The sequence below is a fragment of the Hyalella azteca genome, unplaced genomic scaffold (genome assembly GCF_000764305.2).
Source record: "Hyalella azteca isolate HAZT.00-mixed unplaced genomic scaffold, Hazt_2.0.2 contig12830, whole genome shotgun sequence".
NCBI classification, from domain to species: Eukaryota; Metazoa; Arthropoda; class Malacostraca; order Amphipoda; family Hyalellidae; genus Hyalella; species Hyalella azteca.
In genome coordinates this window covers 153,256-165,835 of record NW_025942775.1, presented here as the reverse complement: position 1 = coordinate 165,835, position 12,580 = coordinate 153,256, and the positions used below count along the sequence as shown (strand labels likewise).

The following is a 12,580-nucleotide window of genomic DNA, read 5'->3' as shown; positions in this document are numbered from 1 at the left end:
ACCAGGCGTGTTGTAAGACGGTTTGTATCAAGAGTTCTACCAGGTGCGTTGTAATGGAGTTCAACATTCAATGTTGTGTGAACTGACGAATTCATTGAAGGCGCCGATGCTGCTGATGTCGCGCGCCCTGCAGACGTCGCCGCGCGTCCTCTGTCGCCGTCTCCTGTCAAGCGGCAACTCTCGTCCTACAGTTCATTCTTAAGGAGTTATGACGTCATGTATTTCAGTCGACATTGAAATCGCTCACACGTTCACGAGAATTGCTTCCGTGTTTAGCAGTTAAAATTAACAATAAATTGGAATAAGATTTTATCACATTCTTCCTTATTTCTCCCACCTGTCACCCGTTCACACATTTTTCGCGAGTAGTGCTGATGTTAATTCTTATACCTTTTTTATACACCAATGGATTTATCGCACGATATATATCAATAAAAGAATATATTTATGTATTCTTGTCATGACTTCTGACCTAGCAACACTTCGCTGTCCTACAATACCTCCCAACTCACGTCGTTACATCTGGCCTGTAACACTTCGCTGTCCTGCCACTCTCGTCGCGACTAATGGCCTGCAACACCTCGCTGTCCTGCCACTCTCGTCACGACTAATGGCCTGCAACACCTCGCTGTCCTGCAACTCTCGTCAGGACTTCTGGCCTGCAACACCTCGCTTGTCCTGCAACTCGCGTCACGACTAATGGCCTGCAACATCTCGCTGTCCTGCAACTCTCATCGGGACTTCTGGCCCGCAACACCTCGCTGTCCTGCAACTCATCGTTATTTCTGGCCTGCAATAACTCGCTGTCCTGTTATTATCGTCGTTACTTCTGGTCAAGCAAAACCTCGCTGTCCTGCAACTCTCGTCAGGACTTCTGGCCTGCAATGCTGTTGCCGTTTTGTGAGTCTCCAGCCACAGACGAGCTGAATGCGACACATTCTCGGTGCAACTACATAAGTAAGTAGGTAGTAGAATGGTTTCCTAGCGTTTCAGCTATCAAGCAATTACGCACCGGAGGTCAAAATTTAACATCGCCAACGAGGCGGAAGGTCTCAATTATTCAGAGTCTCAACTTAATCATCACCCACAAGGGTCGGGAGGTCTCAGATGTCCAGCCCGTTGAAGCTGGCTCGAAAGAAGCAGCAAAAGATACTCATAGAGACGAAGTGACAAGGAGGGACAGGTGAAGTGAAAAGCAACAGAAACAAGAGGTCGCTTACACGGGATGTCGGCCGATCGCACGAGAGAGACAGAGAAGAGAAATGTAAGGAATCCTACCTACATAATAACTTAATGCAATGAATCCTAAATACATAATAACTTAACCCCACAACTGAGACCAACAGTCAGACACCGCGAGCTCAGCGGTGGGGCGCTCAGGAACAATCCCCCTAGGAGCGCGAAATCCCATAGGACTTCTGACGAGCACAGACACACGTCTGAAGTCCCCACTGAGGGGGGTTCAACTACATAATTTAATGCTTAATAAAAGTTGGTGTTTTCTGATTTTTAATGAGCAAAGTTGGTACAAAGAATACATAGTAGTTTTTTACAAAGGATCAATTGATATAATTCTGGCACTGCTAGAGTTGTCTATAAATTAAGAATAACTGAGGAGAAAGACAGTTTATGAGTAAATTCGAGCATTAAAAGTAAACATGGAATAGCTAAGAACTTGAATATTTTTGAGGAAAATGGACACATTTTGGTTTGCCAAAACTGTTACAAAAATAAATGTTATAATAACCATCAAGAGAAATGTAATGCATACCTACAATACAAAGAAAGAGAGCTGAGGAACACCAGGCAAGCACGCCTTAAAATACTCAGTATTTTAAGCCATGTATCAGTATTATCAGCATACAATATTTTATTTAAATTTTTAGGAACCGTAACAAAGGATTCAGTCCTTTAGCAGCAAAATTAAAAATAAATTGATTCCCATTTAATGAACAAATCATTTTCTGGAAATAGGACACTTAATAAAATAAAATCACTTCCCAGTATCTTAAATTTTATGTCATCATTACGTTGGGGCTAGTTTAGCATCGACAAACGTTGACACCAACAAAAGATGAAATTCAATTAACCAAAGTTTTGCACAGTCACTTAATGACTGGAGGGTCAATCAATTGTACAACAATGCAAGAGTGTATTCTGGTATCAGAAAACCAGCAGCAAAGTTAGTAACCATCAGTCAGTAAACCTGGGGGTAACTGCAACAGTTTGGCCCGAAATGAAGTCTTCAAGAAATATGGATGCTGATATTCCAATGAACAGCATTCAAGCCCCAACAAGTGAGAGGCATTCTTGTTCTCTTCCATACCCACACCGTTCTGAGCTATTGCCACCTTTGAGGGACACTGAACAGGTGCGCCCCTATTCCTTCACGGCAGTGGTCATCTTTGTTTAGGTACTCTACATAGCTTGGTCCTATTGTCTCAAAATATCAAATGTTATGCACTTGATTTCTGTGTCTAGCTCCCTCCATCCACATGCCTCTTCACTTGAGCCACTGAAATGCTTTTTGATGGATTCTGGAGATTAAGTGCTGTTCAAATATGTATGCATTTTAGATACACATATCCCACTCAATGGTGCATCTAATGGGCTTTTTCTGTAGAATGCTGCAGAAGAAAATGTCTTTTCAAAACTTGTTTTGTGATAAAAGAATAATCACACTCAGGGCACTGAATGGGCTTGACAAAATGTTTGAAGTAAATGTGACTTCTTAAGGGCTTTTTTTTGTTGGAAGTGTAACCACACTCAAAGCATTTAAAAGGCTTGCTTGTTGAATGCTTGCTAAGGAAATGATATTCCAAGTTTATTTTTGTGGTGCAAGCATAATCACACTTGGAACACTGGAAAGGTTTTTTGGTTGAATGTTTGCAAAGGATATGATGTTCCAAGTTCAATTTTGTAGTGCAAGCATAATTACACTTTGAACACTGAAAAGGTTTTTTTGTTGAATGTTTGTATAGACAGTGACTGTCTAATTGTCTTTTTCTGGTGCAAGCATAATCGCACTTAGAGCAGCAAAACTTCTTCATTGATGAACGTTTAGGAGGGCAATGCTTTTGCAAGATTTTTTTGCAACCACCCATGTATTTACCCATGGGTTTTTTCCCTTTCTTTTTTTGAGGATGAAGCAAGAGAATATGTTGTTCGAGATCAGCATCAGTAGCACATGAAATCAAACAGAATTTGCATTGGTGTTTAATTCTTCTCAAATAATTGGAGTTGATTTGCTCTTGAAGTGATTTTCTTGTGTAGTCCTTTTTTTTCTTCGGTAGTACACTTCCCGAACTAGAGGTGTATTTAGAGCAGTTAGCAGGTCCTGAAGCAGGATGTTCTAAATCAATGTGCTGCTGCAGTTGGCCTGCACCTGCAGGCACCAATCCACACTGGGAACACCCGAGCCAGATGTGTTGCTTTGTGCTGCACACTTCACAACCATCAGCGCCACCAGCAGCCTCTCCTGATGCTGACCCATCTTTGTCTTGCTAATGATAAAATATATAGATTAAAATATTCTCACATAATAATAACAGCCATATTAAACTGTTGACTTTTAAGTTTGATTCTCAAAGAAATCCCTTATGTGTCAAAACAAAAATGTAAAATTGTGACAAAAATATTGTAATCGTTTGGGAATTTTCACTTAGTATGATCTGATTCATGAAACAATTTCTCAGCATCATTATTATTATTTTGTATAAAGTCAGATACAATTATTTTTTTTAATTTGCTGTGCTGATAAGTAATAGAGCTATAGTTTTGCCATAGTGTAAGGGGTCGTCTTTATTGGTTAAGTGAGGGAAGGTATTCAAGGTTCTTTAAGAATCTAAAGGGTTAAATAAAAGATGGCCTCCCAACTCCCCTTATAGCCATCCCTGTCCACCAGGTGTTTTTTCTTTTTTTTTTTTTGTTTAACTTTATTTAATGCTAATACAAGAATTAATCATTAAGGGACTTAAATTTAATCCTGATATGGAACCCTAAATCAAAAAAACCTTGCCAAATAACTGGGTAACTGGAAAACCATTAATCATATACCCGAATAACCATATAACTGCTAGACGGGACAACCGGCAACTGAACAACTAGGCAAACGGGCAACCAGATAACCAGACCCAGACAACTGGACAACTGGGGCATGAGTCGCTCATGAAAGTACTTGAAGATGCTTCTGTAAAATATTTATATTATCAACACCTAATGCACTATTATTAAACACAACATCACTACAAACTTCAAAGCATATATACACAATAAACTATCAAGCAGGATAACAGATAAATATATTTCTCATCTATAACGGTATTCTCAAAAACACGACATTAAAATCTTCATCAATGAATATATGAGCAGTGATTACAAAAGGTAGGTATATTTTGTCAACTACTCACCAACCACAGGCAGTAGTGTGAGTATAGGGTATCAATTGATAGGAGATTTGGAATTTAAATCACCACTGACACATAAAATAATGGTCTGCAAAAAGGCAAAGAGAATGAGATGAAGAGCACTGATAACACAAATATAGATAATGTTCACCATGAATTTCAGGATTCTAAATAATTTCGCATTAACTCAGAACTGGGGGAGCATTACTTCCCCAAGTGGGATCAGGGTAACCACCACACTCCAGCAGTAAGAGTGACAGCCCATAACAATAGTAGTGTAGTTACTCTTCAACAGCAAGGCAATACCCAACTTTTTCCAATACCTACAAGCTGTTAATCTCAACCACCAAATCAATAGTAACCCTCACATGGCCCAGTACCTTTACTGCCCTCAAATAAAAATTAATAACCAACTGCTTCAACTTGAACACTACCTAAAACTCCTTGGCCTAACCATTGATGCTATGTCCACTTTTCCTGCCCACCAGAAAACCACAACCAAAAAGTCACAATACTTAATATTGTACTATAAGCCCTCTCACAAACATCATATGTACAAAGACAAGGACTAAACCCACAAAAACCACACAAAACCATGTCATCCAATAATCCACTATGCCTGCCCAATCTGGACCTCTGAACAATTATTCCCCAGATCTACAAGACAGATGCTGCCAAAACTTCGTGCTTGTCTAAGCATTCTCCTAAACAGCTTGAAAAGCAGAATCAACATCAATGCATGCAGCTACTGTTATCTCTACGGAGACATACAGCAGCGGTCGCACATTGGCTGCAGCCTCTGCAGGGGCCAGTGATGCCTCAGCTGGCCACAACAACAACCTTGCATTTTATATTTTGAAACAATATTTTCAGAATTACTGAGATGAATATAACCCTTGAATTTGAAATTTGTATTTTGCTGTTCTAATGCTGAATATTAATCAACTATTTTTGTGTTCTTGTTGATGATAGTTCAGGGGCCACATAAAGTAGGACATACTTTGCTATATCTATATATTATGGATATTTAGGTAATATTATCACAAGCAGACCATGGACAACTTCAAGATGAAAGAACTACTGTTGGCAGTGTAAACAATCCACCCTTGCCTCAAGGTGGCAAGGATGGTTTTGATAATAATATGTGGTGTTGAGAATAATGAACACCAAAAACATGAGAAAAAGGTAATAACATTGTAAATCCTTCCATAAATGTGATTCCAGATTCAAGAGAGTGACCATGTCACATTGAATGTAACTGATTTGAGTTCATTTCCTCATATCCCCACACTATAAAAACAAGATGTCTTGTTCAAGGATTTCGTCCTTGCTTAGGGGAAATCAAAGGAATTGATTTCTGTTTTTGAAGATCAAAAACCATCAACTCTCACTTGCAGGATTAGAAATTTATGAGGAAAATGTACCAGTTTCAATACCAAGTATTTATAAAGTTCCCTATTTCTAACACTTCTCTTTAACTTCACTGGGTACCTGTTGTTTGTCTGCTGCAAATCTTATAATCAATATTTAACACACTTTTACCTGTTCTATCAACCTGAAATTTTGCACACTTGCAAGAAGTCAGAGACAATGCATGAATAAGCCAACAGAATAAGTATGGTAATTTTAAAAATGAAAAAATTTTATATATATTAAAAAAAATTTATATAAGAATATTTAAAAAAGAAAAAAAAATTTTGGAGACACTGGCCTCTTTAGAAGTGATATCTTTAAAAAGTTATTTTTTACCACATATTACCATTATAACTAAATCCGAACAATAAAACAAAACATTAACATTAGTAATGTTGAAGATTTGGGTTCTCTCAAAAATTCTCTTCAGCATTACGAATGTTCTCTCAAAAATTCATTGGATACAGGTAGTGTAAAAGATGAAAAGCTGATGTTATAGGCAGTCACTCTTACTGCTGGAGAGTGTTGTTACCTTGATCCCACTTGGGAAGTATAATGCTCCCCCAATTCTGGGTTAATATGAAGTTATTTTGAATCCTGACATTCACTGTGAACATTACCCATTTTTGTGTTTATCAGTGCTCACCATCTCATCCTCTTTACTGACCATTATTTCATACGTCAGTGTTGATTCCAATTGAACATCTGCCAACAGTCGTTACCGTGTACTTACACTACTGCCTGTGGTTGGTGAGTAGTTGCCAATATTTACCCTTTTTAAAGCACTGCCCATATATCCATTGATGAAGATTTTAATGCAGAGGTTTTGATAATACTGTTATAGCTGAGAAATATATTTATCTGTTATCTGTTTGATAGTTTATTGAGCATATATGTTTTTTCAGTTTGTATTGACATTTGTGTTTAATAATGGTTGTGTTATGTGTTGATAGTGTGAATATTTTACAGAAGCATCTTCAAGTGTTTTCTTAAGCAACCTCCAGCCTGCACAGTGGCAGCTGTGGTCGACATATTGAAAGCTTTCAATAGTGTAGACCCCCTCTCCTCAATATGATTGTGGTCATGGACCTACACCACAATCTGGTGTGCTGGCAGTGCTTCTACCTCCCATGTCCCTCAGCGTCTATCTCCCATGTCCCTCAGCATCTATCTCCCACATCACCTATTCTATAGACACTATATTCCCCTATTCGTCCCCTGTGCTTCTATCTCCCACGTCCAGGCTGTGCTTCTATCTCCCATGTCCCTCAGCGTCTCCTCATTGTGGGACAGCCATGTGGAGGCAGTGGCATTCCTGGCCACCCTCCCTGCCTTTGCCCTTCTCTTCCAGTACCTCTCCCTTGGCCACCACCATAGCCTCCAGCTCTGTGAGTGCGATGTCGGCGCAAGAAACCACAACCTGTTTTGTTGTTTAGCGGTTTAGGTAATGCCTAATGGTTGGATTCCACCAAGTTACATGGTTATTTGGTTAGGCTTTTTGATTTAGGGTTCCCATTTGAGCCACTTGCCCATTTGAGCCACTGCTTTGAGCCACAGTTGTGTTAAGTTCTCACGTAGGTTTAAATTTGAATTCTCTAATAATTAAGTTTTGTATCAGAATAAAATAAAGTTGAAAAGAAAAAAAAAAAACGCCTGGTGGACAGGGTTGGCTATAAGGGGAGTTGGGAGGCCAACTTTTATCTAACCCCTTGGATTTTAAAGAGCCTTGAATACCTTCCCTCATTTAGCCAATCAAGACAACCCAATACATCAATAATATTACAAAACTCAGACTATTCAGAATTGAGAAAAATTTTTAAGCTCCAGATAGATTGTAATTGTGCAAAGAGTAAACAAATTTAGGAGGAAAAATATCACTGGCCTTGTAAATCTCTAAGGTCAAGTGTTAATTTTTATCTAAATTTTCAGGATCATCATCTAAATTTTTAGGATTATATGATATCAATCTTGAAGATCATAATCAATATTTGAAAACTTGAAATTCAAATATACAACTTTACAATACATGATTCCACATAAATATGAAATGTAATTATATAAGCTTTGCCAAATAGATATAAGAATGACAAAAGAAAAAATACATTAAGCACAAAAAAACTGGATCACTATATGAATATGTTTGCCAGGTATAATTAACCACTTTTATCATCAATTCCAGTGAAACCTTACCTTGATGAGATCAGGATTCAGGGCTTCATTCCAGTCAAGCTCGGTCTTCACATCAACTACCTCCTCTTCGAGTTTGATGCCAATAATGGCATCAGGTTGTGTGCAGACACCAACACTTGGAACATCAAGCTCTTCTTTGATGAACACTGTTTCTATTGCAGAAGCACAGAAGTTCTTGGATTCAAAAAATGACTCCTCTAAAGTATTGTCTGTTACATCTACATCCATTTTTACAACACTTCTCTTTAACTTCACTTCTTGTCTGTTTGTCTGTCTGCTACAAATCTTGTAATCAAAATTTAATACACTTCTACTTATCCTATTGACCTGAAATTTTGCACACTTGTGTTAAGTTGGAGACAATGCATGAATCAAATGTCAAAATAAATTATTTCAAAAATTAATAAACAATTTTTTTTAATATTGAAAAAATTTAAAAAATAATTTTGTCAGCTTCAAATCTTATAACTGATATTTGACACACTTTTACCTGTCTAATTGATCTGAAATTTTGCACACTTGTGTGAAGTCAGAGGCAATGCATGAATTAATTAATAGAATAAATAATTTTGAAAAAAATTATATATTTAAAAAAACTTATATATTAAAAAAATTTGAAAAATAATTTTTTTTAATATTCGAAAATTAAATGAGAAATTCATTGTACATCTGTAAGATTGGAGACACTGGATTCTTTGGAAGTGTTGTCTTTAAAAAGTAATTTTTAAACGTATATTATTAGGTGGACAGGTTATATTAATAATTTAGTTGACAATCTCTTTTTCAAAATTATTTGTTGTCTGTAATTAATATTGAGAAGATAAGTTAATCAGAGGTAACAGGTTAATTTTGGATCAAGGTTAATCATATGTGCTAAGTAGATTGCATGTCACTATTGACAATGTTGAATCTTGAATTGCTATGCAGGATCTCCCAGACCTCAGTTCACAATTCTGGTGTTCACAACTTCACAACAAGTTAAAACACTTCTGCTTTGATCTGAATCCACAAGATCTTTTTATAGTAATAATTAGTCTGATTTAGTCAGTTGTCAAGGATACAAAACTGATTTACACTAATTAATTTTTTATTCCATTCAAATTTTCAAGATTCCCAAAAGATCATCAAATTTATTATTGTCGTTTACAACGTCGCAATTTTGCCATTGTGTTGTTGTTGGCAGCTTGTAGGTGAGGAAGTAGCCGCCCGATGACCACTTGTTACACCTGGACTCAGCAGGATTTACTTGGGAAGTTTCAGTGTTATTTCACTGGTTCTTTGAGATCTTATTCAATGGGCTTATAGCTTTTGGATCTGAGCTCAAACAAAGATGTTACTTGTGCATTACAGAGAAGCCAGGTAATTTGTCTGTGTTAAATTGATGACTGTTGCTCTTATTATTGCATGCTGAACCTTTCTGCAAAAGTTGCCTCCTCCAAAAAGTATCTGAACAGATGGAGGCTGACACCCAAGGCTTGAGTACTATTGATCAGCATCTGATGCTCCAGGCAGTACTACAAACATGCCAGGAGAAAATGCCCTATGGTATCCTCCACCCCACAGTGCAAGCACATGGCAGTGATGACATCCCCCGACACATGGGGGGATCATTGCTGACATACCACCAGACATCAGCCATACAGAACAGTAGTTGAACCGTGCAGACAGGGTGCACCTCAGCAGACTCTGCTGCGGTCACCATCCTGGCAGCACCCAGGCTGCAGGCAGACATAACATCCATCGTGCAGCTATGGTCCATGCAGCCTTGGGTGGCAGCTTTCTTGCACAGCGCAGGCTTCCTGGCATGACGGGTTCGGAAAACATCAACAACAACATGGTAGTTTCAGCCATGCCAAATTGATGAAGGTATGATCGAACCCCAGCATGACCCAAACAAAGGGATGTAAGAACCATGGCAGCATGACAGGAGCAACATGCAACCCATGGAACAGGGGACAAATTAGTCTGCACAGAAGCAAGATGATGTCCCTTACCCTCAACAGCCAATGTAGAGATCCAGTCCAGCTCCCAAGACCTGACAAAGCAAGAACAAAGCAAAGCAAGTGTGTCAGAACACAAGAGATGAAATAACACAGAAGGGTCCAGAGTATGACCCATCTTTGCAACTGCATCTGCCTGCTCATTCCCAATAATGTCAGCATGGGCCCTGACCCATTGTAGGCGCACAGTTTTCCTCTCATTCAGATCCAGGAGCAGCTGACGAATTTGATATACAAGATCGCAATTTGTATCCATTGGGGAACATAGGAGCTGCAAGGCCACAAGTGAATCTGAGAAAATAACCCAGTATAGAGATGTCTCACTTACAACAAGCTTCAAAGCATGTAATATGGTGATCAATTCAGCTGACAGGATGCTATGCCTGGGGTTAAGCCTCCATGCAACTGCCCTTGCATGTGATGGTATATATAAACCACAGGCTTTAGATGGATTGTCCATCAATCGCAACCCATCACAGTAGATTGCCTTGTCCCCAGGGTAATGTTCCCTACCATGAGCAGAAAAAACAGTTGAATCAGTCAAGCCAGCGATGAAGCGAAAAACAAGACAAATAAGACAAGCCACACAAATCTGAGGGGGAACCGGATCAAATGCTGGTAGAGGCTGGCGATAACAAATCTGGAGCCCCAGGTCAGTGAGCAGCTGAAGGCCCCGGCTGAGCACTGATGTAGCACCGCCACATACAGCTGCTGCGGTATGATCCCTAGCCGGATGATATTGCAGCATTATATATGTACTAGCAGTCAAGTATTGCTGTCTCAGGGCCAATGGGGGAACATGGGCCTCAATACCAAGTGAAATTACTGGTGTAGTACAACGAGTGCCTAGGACAAGTCTCAAACAAGCATGTTGAAGTATGTCTAATTTTGATAATTGTGCAGATGATGCAGTTGCAGTCAGATAAAGAACACACCCATAGTGTGTTATTTAGCCCTGATATAGGCACAGTAAAATAGATGGAGGAAGTGACAACTGACACCCCAGTTTGGTGATGCCAAGTGTTCAAGCAAGTCCATATGGTGTATCACATCTGTGCAAAAATGGCACAAATGTGGCCCCCACTTGAGGCAAGGAGCATCCAATATCATTCCTAATAACTTATGCTGTTGTTCATATCTAAGTGGTTGTTGACCACATCTCTAAACTGGGACATTTACATGCTTATGAGTAAAATATTGGAAGACAGTTTTTTGTGCATTTACTACTAACCCCCAAGTTGCGCAGTATGCCCTAAATATGTTCAAGTATTGCTGTGTGAGAGACTTGGCTGCCCCCATTGTTGCGCCCCCGGACACACACTGTTATGTCATCAGCATATAATAGCACATTGACTCCATCAAGCTGAGGGACATCCATCAACATGAGGTTGAAGAGCAAAGGGCTTGGAACAGCACCCTGAGGCACCCCTGTAGATAATTGGAGGTGGTCAGACAGAACTCCATTGACTCTCACACGAACAGTGCGAGATGTCAAGATGTCAAATAGGCATGCAGCCAACATGCCATTGCACCACCAATTCCAGCAATTGCCAACTTATAAAGCAGACCATCTACCCATACCTTATCAAATGCCGATTGCAAATCTATAAAAACAACCAAACACACCTAAGCACCAACTTTGAGCTGAGCAAATATGTTTCTCTGGCCTAAGCAGGACATCCATAGTGCTGTGCCCACGTCAAAAACCACATTGGTTAGGGGAGAGAAGAGACATTTGGTCAACTAAATACTCGGGCGAGCAGCCACAAGACATTCTAATCATTTATCAATAAAGGAAAGCAGCGTAACAGGGCAATAAGAGGTTGACATTGTAGGATCTTTCCCCAGTTTCAGGATTGGCAATATAATACCTTCCTTCCAGGAGTTTGGAAGGATGCCCAGTTGAAAGCTTTGGTTATATAAGGCCAAAATTGAGTCTTTATGTTCATCAGAAAGGGCCTTTAGAAAGCTATTATGTATTTCATCCCTGCCTGCTGTACTCATCTGCATGTGCCTCGTAGCTCGGCACAGCTCATCCCTACTGAAAGGAGTTATAGTCCCCAGTTCCAGCCCAGCTTCCAACAATAATCCTTTGTAGATCTGCAGTGGCTCTTAATTCTCCACTTTCTCCAACAGCCTGAAAGTTATGGCAGAGTAAATTTGCCTTGTCAAGGGTATTACTCAACATTTGCCCATTGTCAACAATAGGGTACATAGGCAGAGTAAACCTTGATCATAGTAGGCAGATTTTCCTCCATGCAACTCCAATTGGTGTTGTGTAGGTTATTGATGACAGAAATTCTCTTTTATATCTACACTTGCTTTGAAGTATACAATTCCTGGCCACGGCCTGGCAGCGTTTATATTCAATAAGATTGGCTCAAGTGGGATGCCTCTCCAGTGCTTGATGAGCATGGTGCTCACCCTTAACTGCTTCACCACAAGCCTCATTCCACCAAGGAGAAGTTTGTCGATTTATATGCATGCCACTTTGTTGAATACAAGCAGATGCAGCATCAATAATGCATGAAGTTATCCTGTCTGCCACTTCATCAACTGAGGCTGGTTGAA

General features: G+C 39.5%; 1 protein-coding gene across 1 annotated transcript; it reads right to left on the bottom strand.

Annotated features, from left to right (window-relative positions):
* Positions 1-1,534: 1,534 nt before the first annotated feature.
* LOC108673986 (gastrula zinc finger protein XlCGF46.1-like) lies at positions 1,535-8,264 on the bottom strand. Its single transcript, XM_018161881.1, has 2 exons — positions 8,010-8,264; positions 1,535-3,503 (listed from the first exon to the last, which is right to left on the bottom strand). Exons 1-2 carry the CDS (start codon positions 8,235-8,237, stop codon positions 2,604-2,606), a joined length of 1,128 nt encoding a protein of 375 aa, XP_018017370.1. The 5' UTR covers positions 8,238-8,264; the 3' UTR covers positions 1,535-2,603.
* Positions 8,265-12,580: the final 4,316 nt, after the last annotated feature.